At 33.6% G+C, this 27,182-nt stretch overlaps 2 protein-coding genes across 2 annotated transcripts in view; one reads left to right on the top strand and one right to left on the bottom strand.

The window, feature by feature from the left end:
* Window positions 1-27,182, top strand: part of DOCK7 (dedicator of cytokinesis 7) — a 184,322-nt gene that overhangs the window by 67,471 nt on the left and 89,669 nt on the right. The window contains exons 15-18 of the mRNA XM_079777830.1: window positions 15,936-16,053; window positions 19,519-19,589; window positions 23,614-23,752; window positions 24,656-24,757. Of these exons, the coding sequence (XP_079633956.1) occupies window positions 15,936-16,053; window positions 19,519-19,589; window positions 23,614-23,752; window positions 24,656-24,757 (430 nt within the window). The remainder of the gene's footprint in view (window positions 1-15,935; window positions 16,054-19,518; window positions 19,590-23,613; window positions 23,753-24,655; window positions 24,758-27,182) is intronic.
* Window positions 718-10,983, bottom strand: ANGPTL3 (angiopoietin like 3). Its single transcript, XM_079776641.1, has 7 exons — window positions 9,457-10,983; window positions 8,692-8,802; window positions 5,521-5,635; window positions 4,900-5,013; window positions 4,378-4,473; window positions 2,294-2,560; window positions 718-1,604 (listed from the first exon to the last, which is right to left on the bottom strand). The coding sequence occupies exons 1-7, from the start codon at window positions 9,952-9,954 to the stop codon at window positions 1,432-1,434; spliced, it is 1,374 nt and encodes a 457-aa protein (XP_079632767.1). The 5' UTR covers window positions 9,955-10,983; the 3' UTR covers window positions 718-1,431.

A 27,182-nucleotide genomic window follows, 5' to 3' on the forward strand; every position in this document is an offset into this window, starting at 1 on the left:
CATTCTGGTCGTTCTGCCTTAACAGTCGCTTAGGCTTTTATTATATAGATTAGAGGCCCGGTGCATGAAATTCGTGCATGGGTGGGGTCCCTAGACCTGGCCGGTGATCAGGGCCTATCGGGGCCTTCTCGCCCAGTTCCTATCAGGGCCGGGCTGGCTGGGGCCTGCTGCCAGCTGGGGGAAGGGACAGGGGAGGGATGGTGGGAGGTTTGCCAGCCAATGGGAGGGACCGGGGAAGATTGGCTGGCCGTGGGAGCGCACTGACCACCAGGGGGCAGCTCCTGGGTTGAGTGTCTGCCCCCTGGTGGTCAGTGCATGTCATAGCGACTGGTTGACCGGTTGTTCTGGTCATTTGGTTGTAACAGTCGCTTAGACTTTTTTATATATAGATGATACGATACCTTAAAATGTTTTGTTTTCACAGTATTAAGTATTAAAATATGTAAAATGTATACATTAGCCCGGCCGGCATGGTTCAGTGGTTGAGCGTTGACCTATGATCCAGGAGGTCACTGTTCCATTCTTGGTCAGGGCATATGCACCAGTTGCAGGCTTGATCCCCGGTGTGGAGTATACAGAAGGCAGCCAATCAATGATTCTCTCTCATCATTGATGTTTCTCTCTCTCTCTCCCTCCCTCTTCCTCTCTGAAATCAATTTAAAATTAAATATATATATATATATATATATATATATATATATATATATATGTATATATATATATAATAAAATAAAATGTATACATTATAGATAAGTTAGATAATATAGGTTAAGGTACAGTGGAACCTAATATTAAAGTCAATATGACTTAGTAATCATGATCTACTGAATTTAAGACAGTGTACCTATTTCAATACAGTATTTCATCCCACTTCATAAATAAAGCATACCAAACATTTAAATATTCCAAACTCTTTTGTAGCAAAATGAAGTATCAGTTTTAAAATTCATATTATAGATTTTTACATGTACTATGAACTGAGTGGATTTTAGTTTTGTAATAAATAGTATTACAGTATTTAAGAACTATACAATTATCAGTCCTTTATACTTATTCAAGTTTAGAATTTTAAGAAAATTAGTGTTTTTTAACTGGGGAGGTTGTGAAAGTAGCCTACATGATGACTTTTAAAATAAAAGTCTCTTTGTAAGCTTTTATTTTAAAAAGTTATTTAAAAATTCACCTATTAGTTAAAATTGATTTCCATATCACAAAATAAATCAGTAAATGATATAAGAATTTGATTAAGAAGGTAAGTGGTATTCTTTTAGGTGATGTGATAATATGTTTAATCTTAAATCAACAGTGGCTTTAAAATAATCTTTTTCTAAAGCTTTATATTTAATACTAGATTATTAAACCACAGTAACTTGGGATGATTTTAATGTTTAATTTATTGGCTTTTTAATTTGCCTTAGTTCAGTCAGAGCTTTATAAATCTCTTGGATGGATCAACATTTTGGTTGATTTGATGGAGTATAACCTTCCGTTTTGAGACTTCCAATATATTCCTCTTCTCCTCTCTGGCTTAGGTTTTGCTCTTGGCTTGTTATATTTACCATTTAGGTTGTTTTCCTCACATACATCATGCCACCACCAGCCTCCTAAAGAAGATAGATATGCAATTTAATGAATAGAAACTCATGTAGTTATTGTTAATGTATTTCCACATGAAGTATATTTTTATTTCTTATAAATATGACAGTGTTGTATGCATGTATCTTTATTTTAAACTAGAGTCCCGGTGCATGGCATTGTGCACTTGTGGGGAGGTGTCCCTCAGTCCATCCTGCACCCTTTAGCAGTCCTAGAGCCCTCAGGGGAGCGGGCCTAAGCCAGCAGTGGGACATCTTTAGCGCTCTACGGAGGCAGGAGAGGCTCCCACCACCGCCGCTGCACTCGCCAGCGGCTGTGCTCGCCAGCCGTTAGCCAGCCCTGCATTGAGCGTCTGCCCCCTGATGGTCAGTGTGTATCATAGCAATCGGTCGTTCCACCATTCGGTTGATTTGCATATTACCCTTTCATTATATAGGATATACTCCACCAAAAATAAAATATCTGAGCAAGGTTAAAGGTAAAAAACACACAAATTAATATTTAAAACAACACTTAATATAATACTTGTATTAAGATGTTATATGTGTTAATAACACATATGTTAACATATTAAGATATGTTTTACCTGTAGAAAAGTGATTATTTGGGATTCAGTTTTTAAAGAGTTGGCATTGTAGATACTTTGGGAAATAGTGTCAACATAGAAAAACAAAGTATTGATATTAGGAAAAAATACCTGAATAACTTTCTGGACAATTGAAGTGTCCTTTTGCTCTGTGATCCCAAGTAGAAAACACCAAATCTTTGTTTTCCAGGAGTGCACTGGGTACATTGCCGGTAATCTCAACTAGGTGTAGTTTATAGTTGGTTTCATGATTTCCCAAGTGAAAAGAATATTCAATATAATGCTTGGTGTCTTTCCAATCTTCTAGTTCAATTCGTAAAATGTAATTAGATTGCTTTACTATGGAGTATATCTTCTCTAGACCCAACCAAAATTCTCCTGAAAAGAAAAGTTGTAAAAATCTGTGGATTGTTAACTGCAGATTAGGTACTGACTTTTTATTTTTTTCAAGAAAGTTTTTTGCTAATGTAAGTAAATGAGTTGTTTTAGTCTCAAATTCTTTAGTTATTTTAGAGTCTCTTAAAATATTTCTTTTTGAAACAATTTTATTGAAGATAGTTACATGTACAAAAATGTTAAAAATATTAATAGGCTTGCCTAAGTCTGATTATTGTTTCTCAAATGGATATTGTGAACTATAGTTCATGGGTTAAACATATTAGGCTATTATAGGCATTTTTAGGTCTGATCATTGGTAAAATATTGTCTGTACTGGCTTTACTATCAGCTATTTATTAATACCCATATACTATGAAGAGATTTGTTAAGTATTTCCAGAGACCTGGATGGTAACAGTCATTTTTGTCAAATATAATCTTGGCCTTTGACAATTGCTTGGTATATATGTTGTTGTTTTTTGTAGAAAAAGAAGAAAATAAAAATTTAAAAACATTTAAAATTAAGGAGTATAATTTTAATAACTTTTCTCTATAATTGAAAAATTATTTTTATTTGAAATTAAAACATAACATAATACAAATAGATCTTTTTTAATAATTACAATGCTTTTTACTAAAGTATTTAAGGAAAATGTCGAAATTTTCTGTTGATACTGAATTACTAAGAGAGTTCATTTTAAGAATTGCAAGTACAAATAGCTCACTTTCTTTTTTTAAAAATCTCAAACATAATTTAATGGGAAGGCTGACAAAGACAGGCTAAACATTCAGATTACTGTCAACAGTGTTCGCTCAATGTTTCTTATGACTAGGAACCAGGAAGCAAGGAAAAGTTGGCTTTTTTAACACCAAACATATAAATAATAACCACCATCAATGGATGGAAAATGGCATACTTGGGAAATAGAAATTTGGTACCAAAACTGATTTCCTATGTGCTTCCAGTGAGTTAATATAAGAAAACCTAATTTAAAGACATGAACAGAGCCTTATATCAGGCACTTAATCATGTATAGACTTTGGAATGCATTGTAAGTGGCTTATCTTCTTTCCAAAATAAATGAGTACTTTGAACTTAACTGTCAGCCTTTTATTTTAGGGTTCATTCACTCTTAGAAGAAGATTTGAAGCTACAAAACATTACTGAATATACCTTTTAGTTAGGGATTTAACTGGTAGTTTGAATACAAAAAAATTTTAATGCTCCAATAGTATTGAGTGTTTAAAAATTTGATAAAATGATGAAATTTTCCATTTTATAAATGTATACTTGTACATCATTCATGGATTCTATAACATGTTTTTTTGGATTTAAACCTCTTTATTTTACTAATTTTTTATCTTGTTTAATAATTTTATTCTGTGATCAAAGTATAATACTTTGTATGGAGTTAACTAATTTATTTTAAACACAAATCTTATAGTATACATTTATAATATTTAAATAATTGATAGCTAAGTTGCTAATAAGAAAGAGTGACTAGTAATAAGGATGGTTGTCTTTGTTCATCATTCATAGCATTTACCATGTGTCAAAATATGTAGCATTTAATTAGAATTGTTTTTTTAATTATAATTATTAGAAGTCATCAAATTAAATTATGATAAGAGCAGACATCTAGTTTTGAGTAGTGTAATTCAAATAAATACATGATAAGTGTAATTACTAACAAATGTGTAATTGTTAAGTCCTATGAAGGCTGGGACTGTTCTCATTCATTGTTACATTCCTAATGCCCAGTCCATAATAAATAAATATTTTTAACAAGTAAATGAATGAATATGAAGTCACCTTACCATCAAGCTGCCCAAAACCATATTTGTAGTTTTCCCAAGTTTCATTGAAGTTTTGTGATCCATCTATTCGGTGTTGAATTAATGTCCACGAACTACCTGAATACAGTGGACAACAGTGCATTTTTAGTAGATTGATGCTGATAGATGTAACAAAAGACTGTTACTTGGTTTGGGTTGATTGGTGGCTGTGTAAGATAATTATTAATGCTGTTGCAGTAATAACATTTTATTATTTATTATGGTCCTTAGACATTAAGTAAAGGATAACTAATGAGTTTGTCTTAATAAACTTATTGACAATAGTAACTTCAGATTATTTTATGGAAAATATTTAATATATGCATAAGTAAATATATTAAAAAAGACAAATATAAGTACTAGATCTATATAACTATTACTCATGTTATATACTATATTTCATTTGATATATATTCAGAATAAAAATGACAAGATCAGTATTACTAATAGGTAGTAAGTAACCTGAACTAACTATTGTCCGTTGTCTTTGTAGGCTAATTTTACCTGATTTAACATCACAGTAGACATTAAAAACTTGAGAGTCGCTGGGTCTAATGGAATAGATGCCACTTGTATGTTCACCTTTGTTATAAATGGTGGTACAATCAGCAGGAATGTCTAGAATCAACAAAATGTTACTACATAAGATATAGTAATAAGAACAATATTTTCAGAGCTTGAGATCTTGACATTTTATGGAATTATAGTGAATGTAGCCTTGAGCCTTCTTCAGTAATGTATTACTGAAATTAATGTATTACTGAAGAAGTACTTTATACTAAAGCTTTTTATTAGATAGCATGTTATGCAAAGAATGTCAAAATAGTTATTACCATGAGATTATTCTTTTATATGACTACAATACCACTATTACATCTAAGAAAATGAATAATAATTCAATATTATCTAGTATCAAGTCTATATTCATATATCCCTGATTATCTTAAGAATGTATTTTATAGGGTTAAAAAAACAAAAACACCAGGATCCAATTTAGGTTGACATTGTATTGGGTAGCTTTGTCTCTTTACTCTCTTTTAGTCTAGAACAGGCCCTGAGAATAGAGATTTTGTGATGGAAGGAGAATTTGATAATCGCTTCAGGAAGGAAACCAAATTATCTTACCATCATGTTCTACATTTTTTGTTTCATTTAAGTGAAGAGAGGGAGTAGTTCTGGGTGCTCTTGGTTTTGAAGAAAGAGAATTTTCTGTGGATTCTTGAATACCAGTTCTTCTTAACTGATAAAAGAATATAAATGTACTTTTAAAAATGATACTGAATATACAGTTAGGGGAATCTGAGTGAGGATATTAAAAGGACAACGTGTATGTATCTTTTAATTCATAATTGTTATTGCTTTTGGTTTTTAAAAAATATATTTTATTGATTTTAGAGATAAGGAGAGGGGGAAGAGATATAAACAATCCATGATGAGAATCATTAAATTGGCTGCCTCCTGCACCCCTCCCCACCACTGGGGGTGAAGCCTGCAACCCCGGCATGTGCCCTGACCAGGAATTGAACCGTGACCTTCTGGTTCATAGGTTGACACTCAACCACTGAGCCACACCGGCCAGACTTTGCTTTTGATTTTTAAGACGGATAATTGATGCTATACAGATTATACAGATATGTTCTAAAAATATTTAATCAGGCACATTATTTAATGAGTTACAAAGTAGAGAAAAAGCAAGGCAAAGAGACATCAAGACCAAAGTCAGAGACTTTGCATAAATATTTTAATATGTTCTATTTATTTATCTGAATAGAATATATGTTGTAATCACTAGCAAGGCAGATTTTAAATTTATTAATTCTCAGTTGCAGATTTTATTGTTTCTCAGACCTGCTTTAAAGACATAGCATATAATTCGAACAAGGCTGCTTCCTGATAGTTTTTGACATGTAAACATATCTATAAAGGTACCAAATTGGCAGGCTTATTTATTTACTTTCAATATTTCATTGTCCTGTGAGTTTAGCAATAACAGCTTATTTAACGTGTTCTAGGTTTGCAATTTATAGGCTGAAAACTTTTCTTATTAATATCTTCTGTTACTAGTATTAGTTTTTTTATGTCAGCAGGTTCATTTAGTCATAATAAAAGATATAGGAAAATAATTTAGAAAAATAACAAAATAAGAATGAAATTATGGAAATCAAAACTACTTATCAAAAAAACTTTTGGACAATTTGTAAAAAATAATCTAAATTATGATTCATAAATTAGCAAAAATAACCTACTAAAATTAATGTCACATAATTACTGAAACATAGTGATATGTTCGTTTACTGGAAATTGGTAATAATATTTGTACTATAATTCTTGGCAACTATTTTTAATCCATTTCTCCAAGTCTGTTATTTTTGAACCCTCTTGAATGACTGTTTAATAGTATTATTAATTAATATTTCTAACCTATATAATAAAAGCCTAACATGCTAAGTGTCTGACCATTCAATCAGTCGCTATGATGTGCACTGACCACCAGGGAACAGACACTTCAACTGGTAGGTTAGCTTGCTGCTGGGGTCTGGACTGGGTGAGATGGGCTGGACATGGCCTGGCTTGCACCCTCTTGCAATCTAGGACCCCTCAGGGGATGTCAGAGAGCTGATTTTGGCCCGATCCCCACAGACCAGGCCGAGGGACAACACTGGTGCAAGAATCTGGGCCTCTAGTGGTATTATATATTGGAACTAGAGGCCCGGTGCATGAAATTCGTGCATGGGGGGGGGTGTCCCTCAGCCCAGCCTGCACCCTCTCCAATCTGGGATCCCTCTCACAATCTAGGACTGTTGGCTCCCAGCTGCTCGCCTGTCTGCCTTCCTGATTGCCCCTAACTGCTTCTGCCTGCCAGCCTGATCACCCCCCAACCACTCTTCTGCCAGCCTGATTGATGCCTAACTGCTCCCCTGCCAGCCTGATTGCCCCTAACTGCCCTCCCCTGAAGGCCTGGTCGCCCCCAACTGCCCTCCCCTTCAGGCCTGGTCCCCCCAACTGCTCTTCCCTGCAGGCCTGGGTCCCCCACAACTGCCCTTCCCTGCAGGCCCGGTCACCCCCAACTTCCCTCCTCTGCCAGCCTGGTCACCCCTTAACTGCCCTCCCCTACAGGCTTGATTGCCCCCAACTGCCCTCCCTTGCAGGCCTGGTCCCTCCCAACTGCCCTCCCCTGCTGGCCATTTATGGCAGCCATCTTTGACCACATGGGGGCAGCCATCTTGTGTGTTGGAGTGATGGTCAATTTGCATATTACTAATTTATTAGATAGGATTTTTAGATTCTGATAGCTTTATTCTAAATAGGTATTTTTTCCATACCTAGCCAGTTGTTTACATTGTAGATTAATTTTATTGTTGGGAATTAAACTTAATTATCAGGTACCCAGTTTCTAATAAGAATAAGTTTTTATTGATTTTTTTGTGTTGATTATGTCGTTACCTTTATTAATTCAACATATATTTATTAAGTGTCAGACTGTGCCATCTTCTGAGGCAACAGCAATTTTAAAGATGGAAGAAAATTCCTGTATTCATGGAGCTTACCTACTAGTTCAGGGACAGGCAAAATAAGTAACTAAAATATATATTATGTTAAATAGAGGTAGGTACTAAGAAAAAAAAAAAAAGAGTAATTAAGGAGGTGGCAGGTTTCAAGGATGGGAGTAGGGGATTCTAATTTTTAGGTGACCCGAGAAGACTTCATTAAAAATCCTGTATTTGGAAAGACCTAAAGGAAATGAGAGTGGCCATGCAGAAGCAGGGAGAAGAACACTCCAGGCAGGGAACAGCAAGGCAGAGGCCCTGAGATGGCAGCATGTTAGAAGTTTTTCAGTAACATTGAAGAGACTTGTATGACTAGAGTAGAAGAGATGAAGTCAGTGACATAGTAAAGGCTCATCTGGGGTCTCACAGGCCTGTGAGACCCATTGTAGGATTTTGAACAGAGAGACATGATCTCATTTAAATTTTAATAATCGCTTTGGCTGTTACATTGAGGACATACTTTACATGAATCAATCCTTTTTTTTTTTTCTCATAACAATCCTATAACATAGTTTTTTATTATTATCTCCATAATAATAGGAAAGTGAGAGACAGAGGGGTTAAGTAATTTATTGAAGGTCACACAAAAATTTTAGACTCAAGATTCAAACCCTGGTAAGTTTATCAGCTTCAGAGCCTGCAAGCATAACAATTATGCTGATACGATCCTTTTACTCACTCTTCAGCTATAATTATTGTAATTATAATTATGTAAAAGATTATATATGCCATTAAAATATTGACTTACCTGATTTTCTATTTCTTTTATTTGACTATGCTGTTGGTTTAATTGCCTATATTGCTCTTCCACAGTCTGGAGAAGGTCTTTGATGCTGTTATCTTGCTGTTCTACAAAAGTCTGAACATAGGTTATAGGTTGGTTAGAAGTTTCTTTTTTCATTTTAGTTAAGTTACTTTTTTTATTTCTTATAACATTATCACAGTATAATTTTTAAAGCTAGTAGTAGATTAGAAAAATGAATATAGGTAATTATTTTACTCTTGTATGCTTCTTTCAAATAGTACATGTTTTTTAAAATGTTTCATTTTAAATGTACCATCTCTAAAATCTGATTTTCTGAACTTTAAACTACTTCAATTAAATAAAAAAATAAAAAACCCCAAATCCTGTATTTTAGTAGAAATAAATCTTTACCATTTACTGTATTACTTTTATTTATTTTAAACCTGGAAGAATAGTTTCAAGTTATATTTCTTTAACATTTTCTTGCCTCCAGTAATGTGCAATACTGTGTCCTATATTTTATTATTTAAATGTAAAGTTATAATTTTCATTTGAAATGTAGTATAGTTGTTTTCATATATGATGTATAATGTTAGGGAAACAAAAACTAACAAAATTGTAATGGAAAATGTTATTTCCTGGAGGCTTTTTTTCTTGGGAAAAAAAATTCAGTTGTGCAACAGAGTATTTAAAGTAGCTTATCTTAAATATTTTTTAAAAAGATCCACATTTAAACATAATCAAGAACACTTTTTGGTTTCTACTTACTTTAAGCGAAGTTACCTCTGGGTGTTCCTGAATTTCAGTTTGATTTTTAATTAAATTGGTTAATTGCTCTTCCAAATATCTCACTTTTTGTTGAAGTAGAATTTTTTCTTCTAGGACGTTTTCAAGTTTTGAGTTGAGTTCAAGGGACATATTCTTCACTTCTTCATTTTTGACTTGCAGTTTGGATGTAGTTGTTCTAAGTTTCTTTTCTTCTTCTTTTATTTCATTAGTTTGCAGTGATAGATCGTAGAAAGACTGATCAAATATATTAAGTTTTTCAAATATGTCATTAATTTGGCCCTTAGTCTTATGGACAAAGTCTTTAAGACCATGCCCTAATTGAAGAAGGCCATTGGCTAAAATTTTTACATCATCTAACATAGCAAATCTTGATTTTGGCTGTGGAGATATAGAATCAAATGGTGAATATAAATCTTGGTCAATTTTGGAAGAGATAACTAGAGGAATAATAAAAAGAAAGAGCTTAATCGTGTACATTTTATCTTAATTATTCAATTTCAAGCAATTTGGGACAAGTTTTCTCTTGTAAGCAGACCTAGATTTCTGAACTCTATATATACACCACTATTTGCCACATGAGCCATAAGGTTGGCAGGTGAATATAGTTAATCATTAAACTGTGTAAACTTGTACGAATGTAACCTTCCACATGAGTCAGATCAATGCTAAATGAAATCAAAGAAATGAGCAACTAACTTAATAGTTCATTCTAAATTGTTAACTGTATTTAATTTTGCTATAAGTTGCATTTTCATTGTTATGTGATCTACCTGTTTTTATTTTTATTTTATTATTTTTATATTCTTATTAATTTCAGAGAGGAAGGAAGAGGGAGAGAGAGATAGATACATCAATGATGTGAGAGAATCATTGATTGGCTGCCTCCTGCACGCTCCCCACTGGGGATCGAGCTTTCAACCTGGGCATGTGCCCTTGACCGGAATCAAAACTGGGACCCTTTAGTCTGCAGGTCGACGCTCTATCATTTGAGCCAAACTGGCTAGGGCATGATCAACTAACTTAATCAACTAACTTTTACCTGTTTTTAAAAGCTAATTTTAATTTGTCATGATATTTAGAGATTTAAAAGTAAGCACCAGACTCTTTTGCCTGGTAAATTCATCATTAATGAATTAAGTATGACTTTCCCAAATTATATTTTAGTTTTTATGAAAACAGTGACCTGTTACAAAAATAAATGCCTTCTCTGTGAAGCCTTCCTCCACTTTTTTGGGTGATCCTTATGATTCTCAGTGCTGTACTCACATGCTGTATAACGTAACAAATGATTATATATTTCTTGTTATAATAATTTGTGAGTATACATATTTGCTTCAAATGATCTGTCTTAACCATATGTATTTGTATATTATCACAAAATCCCATACATTAAATGGCACTTCATCCCTTATTCCCCTTATATTTTGTCTCCATGTTCTAGCTTGTTTTCTGTGTACCCACTGAAAGACCAATAGATTGTGGTCTTCTAAGGTCAAAGCAGAGTTAAATACTTCCAGTGTCTGAAATGATTTGCTCATTATAAATTTTTCTGAAGTTTGTGAGCTTGGTAACAATTTTGATAATATAAATTTAACAAAACCAAAACAATTAGTGCTATGTGCAAAAATTAATGTTACACTGTGCTTCTTCTAACTTAGGGTTAAAAGGAAAAACACTTAATACTTTGGTTAAATTATAAGTAATTATCCTTCTTGAGTCTTCATATTAAGAACTCTTGAAGAAAGTCATAATTCTTTAAAAATTCCTTATCTTGACAAATTAATATAGTAAAATTGTTAAGGGTGTGGGTTCTGGAATCAGACTGTGGTCTGGGTCCAAAAGCCAGCTCTTGCTGTCTGGCCTTAGACAAGTTATTTAACCTTTTCATACCTCAGTCTCCTCAACTATACATTAGAGTAGTTCCATATACTACATAATTATAGGATTATGAGAATTAAAAGAAGTAATATGTGAAAAGCACTTAGGACAGTGTCTGGCAAATAGGAACACTCAAAATGTTAGTCATTATATCTCATGAAACAGTTTTTAACCTGTGTGTTTCTGTAAAATCAGTCCTACCTAAAAGAAATTTTGCATGAAGGCTTTTGTTTGCAAATAGAAAAAAGCTTTAACATAATGAATTTCAGTTTAAATTGTAAATTGTCAAGTAACACTTTACAAAATGAACCATTTCTAAATTTCTACTCTTAGAAATGCCTCTCTTTCTGGTATAAAATAGAGAACCTTTTTTAATTTATTTAGAATTAAGGGCTTTTGGATACATGATATTTACAGTAGAGGTATATGCTTTAGTGGTTGAGTATTATGGAGAGAGACTGGCTGAATTGGAATGCTCTGCTATTCTGCAGCTGTGTGACTCTTGGTCAGATTACTTAGGTTTTCTGTATCTCTGTTTTCTTGTCTGTCAAGTGAAGTTAATACCTACTTCATTGAATTATATGAAGATTAAAAATTGATGTTTTTAAAGCACTAGAACACTACCTGATGCTTAGTAAACATTACACAGTATATTAGGGTTTTTTTTGTAGTTAGAAACAATCAATACATTTATGTACATACTGTATTATTCTATTGTTGAATATTATCTAATCTCATGTTAAGACATAAGTTGGGAAATTTTGCCAGAATCTAGATTTTTGGAGTTTTGTTCTCTTGGACTTTAGTAGTACATGGAATTATATTGTCTTTTGTTTAGCCTGTGTATACTTTTTCTAAGTATCCAATACAGAATCATGTAAATATTTCTGTTAAGAGAAATGAAGAATGCAACTAAATAAAATATACAAATACTTCCAGTAATGAAGAAGGAAAACAAAAAAAATTTCCTTATACTTTATATTCATCTTAACCTTTACCAGTGGTACATATTATGAAATTATAAAAGCATATGTTGAAGTAGTAAAGAAATTTGAATTTTCTCCCTCTTTTTTTTAAAAGGAAAAGTTAGTGTTGTCATTATTGGTCATGAAGGGCATATTTCGAAATTTCTCTTAACTAAGCTGGTCTACTTTTCTGGCTTAAAACTATTGACCCTGATATTTTATCTACTTTCTAGTTGAGGGGAAATTGAGATGGGCCAACTTCTCATCTCTATTGTATTATAAGCTGTTATTAGCAAGATCTATATCTGTCTTTAATTTACTAATATATCCCTTACAGCATGTTAGTACAAAGCCTTACTTTTTGGAGAAATAATAAATATGTACTGAATTAATAAGGGAATTATAAAGTCATAACATGAGAATTTTCCATTCTTTTTAGAGAAAGGAATTTAAAAAGTAGCCCCATCCAGTGCATAAAAGTAACAGCGTTAATACCAAAGAGAGGTTGTGTGAAGGAATTTTCTTCCATTTGGGTTATTGTACTAGAATATTAACCTTTGCACAATTTATACACTTCCTCCCTTGTGTCACTAACGGGTAGATTGGAATCAATGTCACATATTCTTGTTTTTTAGAATGTATTGTTTCGGGGTAGAAATATTTGGATTTTTTTAAATAGTAGTTTGACATATTATTGAATATAATTAAATAATTTGCCTAATTACAAGCTGTGTAAGCGTGTCAACGTGGGAAATGTGATGAAAGTAGTAATTTTATAAATGGTTTTTTATTTACCTTTCAGTGTCTCCTGCCTGAGTATACATTATTAAAGGCAGAATATAAACTTTGTTTGAACTCGTGCCTGTTTAAATAGAGCCCTGATCAAATATAACCAGTAATGTTATAAAAATTAAAAATTTTATGCCAAAGAAAATAAGAGGAACTAAGCAAAATCAGGCCCCAATTTAAGGATTTCTAGTTTCTAATAACTAATATACAAAATTTTTAGCAACATAGAAATTTAGTACATTTAGAAGCCTTGTTTGAATTCCAAGCAAAGGGAAGTCTCTTATCCTCCCCCAGGTTGTGTAATCTTCTGGAGATACAACTTCCGAATAAAATACAAGGCATTTTGGATCTTTTGAATATAGTATCCTGTTAATTTCTCCCTTTTTAAATGTGATAATTTGTTTTTTAATTAATGTATTTGGTAGAAAGAATCTGAAAGTAACTGAGAAAAAACATGTATAAATAGAAATGTTTATATTAACTAAAGAATAATGCCAGAGTAATTCATTAGCTCCCGTTTCCTCTCTTTGTTCGCATTGTCCAGTGCAAGTATAGTGAATTATACATGTAAAAAAGCTAAGAAGAAACTAGTGAAATTAATTTAAGTCCCCCAAATAGACACTGAGTCTGGTGTATATTTTATCTCTTAGGATATCTCAGTTAGAACAGGCACACATCAAGTGCTTGATAGTCTCCTATACCCATGGTCGGCAAACTGCGGCTCACGAGCCACATGCGGCTCTTTGGCCCCTTGAGTGTTGCTCTTCCACAAAATACCATGGCCTAGGCGAGTCTATTTTGAAAAATTGTCATTAGAAGAAGTTTAAGTTTAAAAAATTTGGCTCTCAAAAGAAATTTCAATCGTTGTACTATTGATATTTGGCTCTGTTGACTAATGAGTTTGCTGACCACTGTCCTAGACTATTTTATTGGACAGTGCTGATCTAGAAGGTGAGTGACTTTTCCAGGAATAATTTTATTTATCTTACTTGCTTTCACTATTAATAAATGTTAAATGTTTTATATTAAAAATACTTACTGTGGAAACTCAGACATTTCAAAAACCTGTAAAAAGTAAAAATTCCTGCCCTAGCTGGTTTGGCTTAGTGAGTAGAGCATCAGCTCTCCAACTGAGGGATCCCAGGTTTGATTCTAGTCAAGGGCGCCATCCCGGCCCTGTCAGGGTACATGCGGGAGGCAGCCAATCCATGTTTCTCTTTCTCTCTTCCTCCCTCCACTCTCTCTAAAAATCAATGGAAAAATATCCTCCAGTGAGGATTAACAACAAAAAAGTACAAAATCCTGAATTCTATTAACATTTTGGTGTGTGGGATGACGCTCCAACCAACTGAGCAACCCCGCCAGGGCACTTTTGACTATTTTGAGCACAACTGACTCTTCTTCATTTCTTTAGTGATTTTCAGATTGCATGTTTATTGTCACACACACCCATATTCCCACCATGGAAACTACTTTATTGCTTTTTCTAATTATAAAGATCATATATTCTCACTGTAAAAATTTTTCAAATAAAATTATAAAAAATAAATTAGACCCATCACTATTAACCACTATGAATATTTCAGAAATATCCTTTTTACTCATTTCTGTAACTCCCACTCTAGATTTCTACAAGTAGGCTAATGCCGCTATATCCTGCTCTGGAACCTGAGTTTTTTCATCCAACATGGTGGATATCTCCTTCTACATGAATAAATACTACTGTACATTGTCATGCTGTATTAATTTATCCAGGACTGATGAGCATTATATCCTATACAATAAAAGGCTAATATGCAGATTGTCCCCTCGTCTCCTTGACTGGGAGTTTGACCGGGAGTTCGGCCAGGGGTGGGGCCGGCCAGACCCCACCCATGCATGAATTTGTGCACTGGGCCTCTAGTTTCTTTATAATTATTTGTAACTATGTCCTATTATAAGAAATGTTATAGTGAATTTTATTGAACACACCCATTTGTACAAATGTGTAGTTTTCTCCTTAGACTAGAGGTGGGTTTGTTGGATCAAAGGGTGTATTCACTTAAAATTTCTATATTACCCTAGCGCCTCCCAGAAAATTTAGACCTGTTTTTGTTGCCCTAGCAGTCCATTAGTAGGGTTTTATTATTACTGAAGTTTTGTTTATCAGCTGTCATCACTAGTCTTCATGTAAAGTATCTCTAATTTTTTTTTTTTAGCTCTTTCTTTTGGCGAATTATTTCTCCTCTGTGTTTATAGCAGGAACTGTTAAAATTGTGTGAGATACAAGATCATAAACTGGACATGAAGTCAAATGCAGAGTAATGCGTGATTATCTCATAGTAACTACCTATTGCTGCTCGTTATACTTACCATAATTGTCTTATATGTTTTTAACAATAATATTGAATATTATAGCTCAAATCTTTGATCACATTTATACAAAAGCCGCATTTAAAAATGTCATCCTATTTATATTTGCGTGGAGAACGTAAGAGAATATTAGAACTGCCTTTTAATTTCTTAATGTTTCAGTGCATACTCCTTTATTTCCTAAAGGCCTCTTGTAGGGGAAAGAACATGTGTTTGGAAGTCTGAACTGTATTCTGATTTCAGCTCTGCCACATACTTGGTTGTATATGAAAATTCCTTAACTTTTTGGGGCCGCAATTTGCAAAATTGGGATACATTTATTTGAATGATTGCTCTAAGGACCAAATAAAACATTGTATGTGAAAATACTTAGCATAGTGGCTAACAAATATTAATAATTCTATCTGTTTTGTGACATGTTTGATAGTGTTTTTAGATATGTATTCACTTTTGTGTACACTATTGCCTTCACAGAAATCTTCTCTACGTATACCCTCAGAGCCTCAATTTTGCCAATCGTCAAGGTTCTGCCAGAAATATAACAGTGAAAGTCCAGTTTATGTATGGGGAGGATCCAAGCAATGCCATGCCGGTAATAAATGTTCTTTACTTTTCCTATTCTTCATATGTAGTTCAAATAGACACCTTTGGGGTATCACTTGGTTGGCAGGTCTAACCTGGAAATTAATGTGATCTTGTAAACCAAATTTCTAACTGCATTACTTCCTGTCCAGATAATCATAAATTTATTTGCAGTCTTAATTTTTGTCGATTTGGTATATGCAAGGCACTCCCAGAGATACAAAGATGAATACGACTTGTAATCTGGAGGACATAAGACAAATACATAAAATTCTAAAATAGTGATTTTCAAAAGAGGGTCAGATCATATTTACTTCGGCTATTCTAACAAAGCACAGATACCTTTCCTCTATCTTGGCATCTGGATTATTCTCCTCCTTTAGAATGAAAGGCCAGGCAACCGAGGTGGAGATAATGGGTTGTGGTATAGTTTAAAAATGTTCTCCAGCTGATTTTAATATGTATGGTTCTTCCCATTTTTATTTTTATTTTTATTTTTTAGAAACTCTGGCTATAGATCTCAACCTTGGCTGCATATTATACCTACCTGGGGAGCTTTAAAAAATATCAATGCCCAGACTGAATCTAATTCCAATTAAATTATAATCTCTGAGTGTGGGAACCAGGCAGATGTCAGTATTTTAAAATCTGCCCATGGGATTACATTTTGCAGCCAGTATTGAGAACCAAGGTCTGTGCTAATTATAGAAGATTGGTATAGGGATTCAAAGGCATAGGTGCTCAGTGGTAGGAGAGAATGTCTTAAAGGTGGTGAAATGTTAATGGCAATAGGTCTCGATGGTGGGGGTAGGAAAGCAATTCAGGTTGGAGAATATCCTTCAACCGAGGTGAGTTGCCAATGAGCCAAGAGCAGTGGAAGGTAGAAATAGTAGATTGAGGCCAGACTGGGGAAACTGACCAAATTATGACTTAGTATATGTGGAACACTAATAAATGCAAGTAGATTTTTTACTGAACTTGAAGTTAGTAATATATAGAATAGGGGCACAACTGTCACTATAGATGTTCAACCTCTGACAACTCTAGTGGAATGCAAATGAGCTACGAATAGGTGCAATGTTAACAATTTTATTTTAGCCTTCTGTATCAGACATTTGAATCAAGTTCTTATTTTCTACCAACTAGGAAAGCTGTATATTTTCTTCTTCCCTGTTGCCTCAATTTCATCAGGATTTTTAGAACTTGGTAGCAGAAGCACAAATTATTCATCTTTGTATTCTGTGGCAGCTGTTTCAGATCCTTGCATATAATACATATTGAATAAATATTTGTTAAGTATGTAGAATTTATTTTTGAAATTCGAATTAGCATTTCATGTTCTTTACTAGCTCTTTATTTCTGCTGAAGGGATGAACATGCTATCATAGTTCATAAAAAGATACTGGATTGTAAAAATAGATGTGTTGGCATCTTATGTGAATTGCCATATGCATTTGAGTTTATGACAAATGCAATACATGTAAAATAATCTGTTTTATTGTTTGCCTAACAAACTCTTCCTTGTCTTACCATCTGTATGGCCTCCTCTATAGAACCCTAACTGCATCCAGCCACATTGCAGTTAGACCCCTCTCCCTTTTTGTGCTACCAAAGCATCTTCTTCTGTTATGGGCCTTATACCTTTATGACTATATGTTGATTTCTTCATCATGTCCACTAGACTGTGAGCTCCTTGAGGGCAGGGACCATGTCTTACTCATGATTATATCTTGATGCCTATCTTAGTGCTTGGTACAAAATTGATGCTCCGTTCATATTGATGACATACATGTCGATGGTCATAAAAGGAACACATTCATTCCACTGTACATCATTCATGTTATGAAAATAAATGAGTTATTCTGTAAAAAATGATAGCTTCTCAATGGGGAAACAAAGGTACCACATTCCTTTATTTGTATATTATTAGTCATATGAAAATATAATGTTTTTTATGTTTATGTGAGTGGTTGTTTTAAAAGAATATATGAACAGACACATTTTGTTCGCTTATTTAAAAAAATAAAGACTAAGATAATTTTTGATCATATAATGTCAATATGATAAAACCATAAACTCTAATTATGGCATTGGAACAATCTTTAAAAAATGTTTTTTAATCCTTACCCAAGGATATGTTTTTATTGATTTGAGAGAGAGAGGAAGAGAGAGAGAGAAACATCAATGTGAGAGAGAAACATCAATCTGTTGCCTTGAATATGCCCTCAGTTGGGGATTGAACCTGCAACCTGGGTATGTGCCCTTACCAGGAATCAAACCCACCACCTTTTGGTGTAAGGGAAGACACTCCAACCACTTGAGCCACAACGGCCAAGGCTGGAACAACCTTTTATAAAAATGACACTCCAACCACTTGAGCCACAACGGCCAAGGCTGGAACAACCTTTTATAAAAATATAGTGAAGTTTTTTTAGTAAATTGATTAAATTAGAGTTTTCTAGGAGAGCCATAATTATTACACTTAAAATAAAAGGGCCTGCTTGAGATACTGCAAAAAGAGACAAAATACCTGTTAATATGTTCTTTTTTGGGGGGATGGTGCCAATTAGTCCCTTTGTATAGGAATAAATTTGAGTTGTTTTACCAGTTTTGTTGATGAAAGTGTGCTGCATTCCTATTCATGCATATGGCTGGCCAGACGTAAGAGTTTAACTTGTGGCTAGATAACATTGCAAGCCTACCTGTCACCCACTGGAATCATAGCTGTGACCTTGACATCATTAAGCCAACGTTCTAATCAGCTGCCCTAATTAACCACCACTTACTGTTAGAATTCAAGAGGCAGATGTATAAGACTATTATTTTACTGCTAAAACTTCTTCAAAAGTAGTATTGTATTTTTTTTTATATGGTGGATTTTTAAAATACAGGTTAGAATATAAAATGGATCTGTATTACTTTCAACAATAAAGATAAAATTTTAAAAGAATATAAAATGGAGCTCCCCTCCATTGTAGAGTAGCTTGCAGGAAGTACTGGAAGCAAAGGATACCTAAAATAGGATTTTAAAATATCATTTATAAATAATAAATATTTGACTTTCAGAATGACTGCTGTCTTAGTGACGAAGCCGCCAATTTGTATAGTAGATATATGCCACCATTTTAGGACCATATTTCTTATATAAATTTCAAATGATGTGCTGTATCCGGATTTTAAGATGAATTATCTTCTTTCAAAAAAAGAAAGAAATGTACCTTATTGCCCAATATATATAAATATAATGGATAGAAATTTTTTGAATGTTTGAATGTCAGATGGGTCTATAGTTGAAAAGAAATTTAGAATTAAGCAATTGAACTTATTAATGATCGTCAGTAGGCACATTGTTCTTCATTGGGCTAATTTTGCCCATTGTTCTCAAATAGTTATTAAATCAGACAAATTCTTACATAGATATGAAACATCCAACATTTATTACAACGAAGTTTCAACATGCTGTTATTTGTTACAGGTAATCTTTGGTAAATCTAGCTGTTCAGAATTTTCAAAGGAAGCCTATACAGCCGTAGTATATCATAACAGGTACTGAATTCAAATATTTCTTTCAAAGTTACTCACTTCTCAGTGGCATTGTTAGCACTCACGTTAGTGTGTTTCCCAAATGCTTTGCTGCACTGAATGTGCAAATTCAAGACAGCTGACATCACAGTGATAATTTTCAACATGTGGATCCATATTTTCTATATACATCTCAAATATAAGACTTTATACACAAAACATTTTTTTCTATCAAATTCTCTGATCCTTTCATTTTTATTATATTATGATTGATTATCTTTGTGGCTTCTGGTTTTTCAGTCTTTCCCTATTATGTTCCCCTAACATTTTGCAGCTTTATTTAACTCTTTACTAAGCTTGAAACCACTAGTCAATTAAATTGATATTTTCACCATCCAATAATCCTTTGATTTGGTGCCTTTCCATTTTACTTCTTTGAGAAATTAACTTTGGATAACCTTTAATTTTTGCCTTTGTTCTTTTTCTTTTTAAAAAAAAATATATTTTATTGATTTTTTACAGGGAGGAAGGGAGAGGGATTGAGAGTTACAAACATTGATGAGAGAGAAACATCGATCAGCTGCCTTCTGCACACTCCTTATGGGTATGTGCCCGCAACCAAGGTACATGCCCTTGACCGGAATCGAACCTGGGACCCTTGAGTCCGCAGGCCGATGCTCTATCCACTGAGCCAAACCGGTTAGGACTTGTTCTTTCTTTTTTAATTGAATGCTGTTGGAGAAAAAGCAAAAATTGTACCAATCAGTACTATCATAGGTTATTTTATCTTCTTTTGGCCCCAAAAGATAACTTTTTGTTAATTTTTTTGTCATCACTTTTTACTCTCTCTCTCATTATGCAGTAGCTATTTTAAATTTTTCTTCCCCTTCCTCTAGCTGCTACCTCTTTTCTGTTTGGTTTTACTCTTAGCTTTTCTATTTTATTAAGTTGATTGAGTTTATCCCACTTGAGATCCATCAGCTTTTCTGCCCTTCACCTCAAATATCTTTGCACTGATCTGCCTTCCTTCTGTTTCAAAGGCAGTAATGAGCCACATCCTGCTCAGTGTGAATCTGCTCTCAATCTTATCCAGCTTCTTCCAGAATATGACTTCATCAGTTATCCCTTCTCTTGCATCATCAATCTCCTGTTTCATTAGCTCCTCTCTTACTGTCAAAAAGAAGCTTAAGTTTCCTATTCTTAAAAAAACAAACAAAACAAGTCTTTCTGCAGTGCTGTTGTACAGCATGTTTTCCCCTGACCTCCTTAAAACTTTTTTCTTTCTCACCTTTTTTATGGCCTTCTATCTCTTGGAACACTTTTTTATTCTGTAGTAATTATTCTCAATTTTTCTTTTCTTTTAAGTACAGACATTCCATACAAAACACTAAGGTTTTGTTCTTAACCCTCTATTACTATACCATTCTCTTCCTAAATAATTTTATGTATTTCTCAGACTTACATTCAATGAAAATGCTACTACTTTTACCTTTATGTGGACTGCTCACAACTTTTATTTTCAGCCAGTACCTTCTTTCTGATGTGTATTTTTGGTGGCCTTTTGGGCATATTCATTTGGATTCTCTGCTGCTTTTTCAATTCCCATGTATTTTCTCCTGGCCCTCTTCCTGACCCTATCTGTCTGTTTATTTTTTTTAGTAGTACCACCAATTTTCCAGTTAGTTTGACTCAAACTTTATGACATCCTTGCCTTCCTTCTTCTTTTCTCTAATATTCAAGTATCTTTCTTTTACATCTTGATGATTTTCTTCCTATCTCATCACCAAACAATCTGTGCTGTCCTATTTCTGGGCCTTTCTTGGATCTTTATTTCTATTATATACAGATTCCCTCTACCTACTGAGCTTTTACTCATTCTTTAAGGCCCATATTATATATCACTTCCTAAATACAATTCCCTGACCTAAAATTTTAAGAAATCTGTTGAACTCCGTTCTTAAAGCATTTAACTTTATATGCTCTATCCCAGGAGTTGGCAAACTTTTTCCACGAAGGGCCAAATAGTATATATTAGGCCCTGTGGGCCATGTGGTCTCTGTTGCAACTACTCAGTCTTGCTGTTTTAGTTCAAAAGCAGCGATAGCCAGTAAGTAAAGTTGCAAATCAATGGGCATGACTGTCTTACAATAAAATTTTATTTATGGGCACTGAAATTTGAATTTCATATAATATTTAAAGTGAACCAGTATTCTTTTGATTTTTTCAACCGTGTAAAAATATAAAAACCATTCTTAGTTTATAGTTTGAACAAAACCAGGCAGTTGACTGGATTTGGTCTGTGTGCAATAGTTTGCCAACCCCCACTCTATTTATATTTCTACTAAATTATATATTTTTGAGGGTAATTATTTTTTATGTTCATCTTTAAACCCACCACAAAAGCAATACAATGCCTAACCTAAAGGTGGGCAATTCACTCGCTGATGAATAATTGGAAGATGTTTAATTTTTTGTAACAGTCTTCACATAATACAATTTAAAGGAAGACATTAACTAAAACACTCCATACAAGGAAAAATATTGATAAAGAAAGTAGTAATTTCTAGAAGTATCTCAGTTTATGGCTAAGTCTTTATTTTTGTTGTTCTTATCATTAGTAGTATTTAAATGACAGTATATTCTAACATTCTAGTAAATTAAACTTTCTCATTAATTCAGTGATGACTAGGAAGATCAGTAATAAGATGTGTAGCATCTTTTTACTCACCAAAGTCATCAAATTCTCAGATGGCTAGCATTGGCTATCTTTCTTATGGGTATTAAAAGCCTCATTCCACTTACTATTTCTGTGATCAAATCTACACCCCTTAGCATTTTGAGGCTTATCTGAAAAGAATATTTGACTTATAAGTGTCAGAGGAAAAAAAACCCTAATTGGTTTTGGATGAACAGCCTTCACTTTAAAGGTAGTTGGAGCTCTATAGTTTGGATGCATTTTCATTGAAGATAAATCTGAGAGATACTAACTCAACCTGGAAGATTGGGATGCTAAGATTCTATCCCTTTCAAGTATATATAATAAATAGTAGCTATGCTTTCCTATAAAAATTCTCAATGGATATTGAGATGAAAATTCCATTGGTTTGATCAAATATATTTGCTGTATTCTTTATAGTGATTGGAAACACTTCTAAAATGTTGAACAAATGTAATTTGTGGGTATTCCCTGATTTTTTTTTCTTTTCTTTGAGCTGTTAGTCAATGTTTTAGTAACATCATTTATTTCTTTTTTTTTTTTAATATATTTTATTGATTTTTCACAGAGAGAAAGGGGGAGGGATAGAGAGCTAGAAACATTGATGAGAGAGATACATCGACCAGCTGCCTCCTGCACACCCCCCACCGGGGATGTGCTCGCAACCAATGTACATGCCCTTGACCGGAATCGAACCTGGGACCTTTCAGTCCACAGACCGACGCTCTATCCACTGAGCCAAACCGGTTTCGGCACATCATTTATTTCTTTAGCAATGGGATAATTGATGTCAGACATTTCATAGAGAGCCCCACTTGATACTAAGTTGTCTAAAGATACCTTTTTCTTTTTTTTACAAAAGGGTAATACAAATTAGTCTTAATTTGAAGCTGTACTCCTATAACAGAAAAATGTTTTTCTGTGGTATGGTTTTAAAATATACTCTTATAAAATTCTATGTTATTTTTATGTGCTGTGTATCAGAATTGGTATAGATATAATAGAAAGCCTTAACCTAGTCTCCTCTTTTATAGTTTCCAATCTAATGAAGGTCTCAGTAACAAGGTGGTAATTATTAATGAATTTTCAAATAATAGGATTACTCAGCCCATTAATAAAAATGGGAGGAGAAATTTTAGAAGTAGTAACAGTTCCCTCATCTGGAAGTAGGAGTTAGTTACTTATTTGGGAATAAGAAATATTTGGACTAGAAGAAAAATTAAACATGAATCCTGAAATTAATTTTAAAATTACTCAAATATACAAATGCAGTAATTCTTTATTTTGAACAAATTACTGACTATTGATCTGTTTTGTTGTTTTTGTATGAAGGTCTCCTGATTTTCATGAAGAAATCAAGGTTAAACTCCCTGCTACTTTAACTGACCATCATCACTTGCTTTTTACTTTTTATCATGTTAGTTGTCAACAAAAACAAAATACTCCTCTTGAAACTCCTGTTGGATATACAGTAAGTATATTTTTGTTAAATAGTTAGCTCTTTGATCTTAAAACTAGTACAATATTTAAGATATATGTAGTTGGTATAATAATTCTTATCTGATTCCCCACATTGGTTAGGAAGGATCACTGTAACAATAAAATGCTCATTATTGTAATTAATTGACTAACAAGTCTAAACATTAGTTGTTGGGCCTGATTATTATGTTTATCCAACTGTACAATATAAATATAATTTTAAGGTTCTTCAGAAAAGAGTAATTTGAATGTAAAATGATTAAAAAGGACTTTTGTCAATTAAATATATTTTTACTTTAATTAAAGGCAATTAACCCTTGAGTACTTTTTGAAAATCATTATGATTGAATTGCAAAAGCAAATCTAAAGTGAAGGACATCATAATATGCTATTACTACTTTGTTAGAAAATTCATGCCTCCATCCAAAAGAGAAAAGTCAACATTTGATTTATTTTTTTGTCTTTTGCAGTTTGTGACATGAATTTTGCTAAATGTAAGAAAATAAATACATGTTCACACTTTAAAATTTTCTTTTCAACAGTCATATCTAATCAAATCTTTTTTTTTCTTATATTGACACTGCTACCCCAGTTTAATATTGATATACTCTGTGACCTTTTTCTACTACCAATTTTCCCTTAGCTAATAAGAACCTTGTATAGATATAAAAATTGTATAGTTAGTTAGTACTAATAATATCCCACAGATCATCCTTAATAAAATATCGTCAGGGAAACTTTGGAGAAATTATGAAAGCTCATAATTACATAATTAAATCCCTTTGGTGTTTGGAGATGTGAGACAAATGTGGCTCATATTCAGTTCTTAAAACAGATGCAATTACTTTTGTAACAAACATATTTAAAAGAATATTATTTTCTTTTTATTTAAAAGTGGATACCAATGCTTCAGAATGGACGATTAAAGACTGGGCAGTTTTGTCTACCGGTCTCACTGGAAAAACCACCACAGGCTTATTCTGTACTGTCTCCTGAGGTCAGTATCACGTTGAAATTCTCCTGATTGAATGAAATGAGTTTTCATTACAAAGGTGTTTTTCTCAAACAAGACCTTGCGATTCTGTCTATAAGTATGTTGATAATGAAATAATAATATTATTTTCCTCTTAAAATTATAGAATACTAAGAATCTTTCATACTATTTTAAAAAATGTAAGCTTATTCATTTAAAAATAATAATACATGAAATATAAACTCAAAGAAAAGATACATTTGGAAAATTTTTATATTATAGCATGAGAAGTTTCTTTAAATAAATAATCTTTCTTTTAGTAGATAATCCTATATTATAAAGAGGTAATATCCAAATTGACCATCATAAGATGGCAGCACCCACAGTGCGTGTGGGGCCAGCTGCTCTGTGCGCTGGTCGCCGAAGTCCTGTCATCCCCGCTGGGGTCCTCGGGTCCTCCTGCACCCCCCACTGACAGGCTCAGGCAAGCAGAGCTGGCTGAGGCGCAGGCAAGCCTTGGAATGGTGGCTGCCCAGCCGCCCAGGGCCCATCCAAGGCTCGGGTAACCAGGGCCGGCTGAGGCTTGCGCTGCCAGCAGTGGCAGCAGCAGAAGTGTGATGGGGGGCATCGCCTTCCCCTGATCTCAGGGTCACCTCCTGCCCCTGAGGGCTCCCGGACTGGAGAGGGGCTGAGGGACCCCCCCCCCCCCCCCCCCGCTCCAGTGCATGAATTTTCATGCACTGGGCCTCTAGTATTTAACTAAAAGGCTAGAGGGAGGAGAACAGATTTAAATTATTTTTAAAGAAATTTTTTATAATTGCTGATCATATATGTAAAAATAAAGTGGCTATAAATATGCTATAAACATACTCCTTTATTTTAAGAGACATTAGCAGCTTTGATGATTATATGTGACTTGAAAGAAACAAAAACATTGGAAAAATCTCACTCAAGAATCAGTAGCCACTGTTCAAAAACCAAAGTGCCCTTTGAGAGCACTACTACATGATGATTACCAATCCACTTAATGCTTTGACCATCAATATAAACATTAATCTGAAATATGTATTGTTAATGTTGTCCTGGTGGAATTTTTTTCAGAATAGAACTCAGAAAGTATTCACAAGTAAATTAGTATTGTTTTTATTTTTTAAAACAGAAAAAGAAACAATATAATGCTACTACTTTGACCTCATTTTTCACCATTATCTCACTGTGCTCTAGCCACATAGCACAGTCACTTTAGCTGTTCCTCAAACAAGAAAAGAGCATTTCATCCCAGGCCCTTTGCACTTCTGTCTGCTGGCAATGCGTTATCACAAGGCCTGCTTCTCCGTTTCATTCAGATAGCCACTTAACTGCCACCTCTTCAGAGAGGTTGTCTATGATAATTGTTTCAAGTAGCAGCCTCCACCACTTTTTATCCCATTACTTTGCTATATTCTCATAATACTTATTACTGACTTTATAGATTATGTATCTTTATATATTTATTGTCTCTAAGCTATAAACTCTGTGAGGGTAGGAGTTTTCTTGTGCATTGCTGTATCTACAAGTACTTAGAATACTGCTTGGCTCATAGTAGGAAATCAATATTTATTAAATGAATGAATAAAGATAGTAGAAATTAAAAATATGACTCTCCCCCTCCTTCCCTAATCTGTCATTTAGTTTTTCAGGAACACATTTTTTTAGTAAATAAGTTAGTCTTCTGCCAGGGGTGCATTATATTTCAAAAGGAAATATTTTGAAAGAAAATATGATTTTATGAAAGTTATGTATTTGATTTTCTATGATTTGCAAATGCAAGGTCAGCTTTCTAAAGCAAAGCTGGTGGCTTCTTTTAGCTATGTTGTGTATGCTCATATATAAAAAATATGGTGATGGTTTGGATTTGACTATAGACATGTAGTATGGCTGATTGATACTGAGATAAAGCACCTGATTAAAAGTGCTTACACTTTTGCATATTTAATTACTATATTAAAATAACAGTATATGTTCTTAGCTTTTATTTAAAGAATAGTAAATATTACTGGTTTTAGTGTTTAATTTAAAATATGTGAGAGATAAGTATTTCAACATTGAACTTTTATAGGTCATTGCTTAATGCAATTTTTTATTTACTTTCCTGGCTGAGGTTGAGCTTTGTTTGAAGGTCAGAGACCTTCTGATATGTGCTAACTCCAGTAGTTCTTTGGGCTTAGAATATGAGGCTTGCCATATATGCATGCTTAGATACTGGTAAACTAATTTCTATAACCAATGAACTGTTGTTTTATGATATTTGACTGACCATTTCTAGTGATCAGTGGATCATTTTCTTTTTAATACTGGGTAGAAAGGAAGGTGAACCTTTATGTGGCTTTGTTTTGCCTCTTCTTCTTGATTGTTAACTATTTTCCCCTTAAGTTTTCATGTTCCTTTCACTCTGAACCTGTACTCTTCC

This window comes from Cnephaeus nilssonii (genome assembly GCF_951640355.1).
Source record: "Cnephaeus nilssonii genome assembly, chromosome: 7".
NCBI classification, from domain to species: domain Eukaryota; kingdom Metazoa; phylum Chordata; class Mammalia; order Chiroptera; family Vespertilionidae; genus Cnephaeus; species Cnephaeus nilssonii.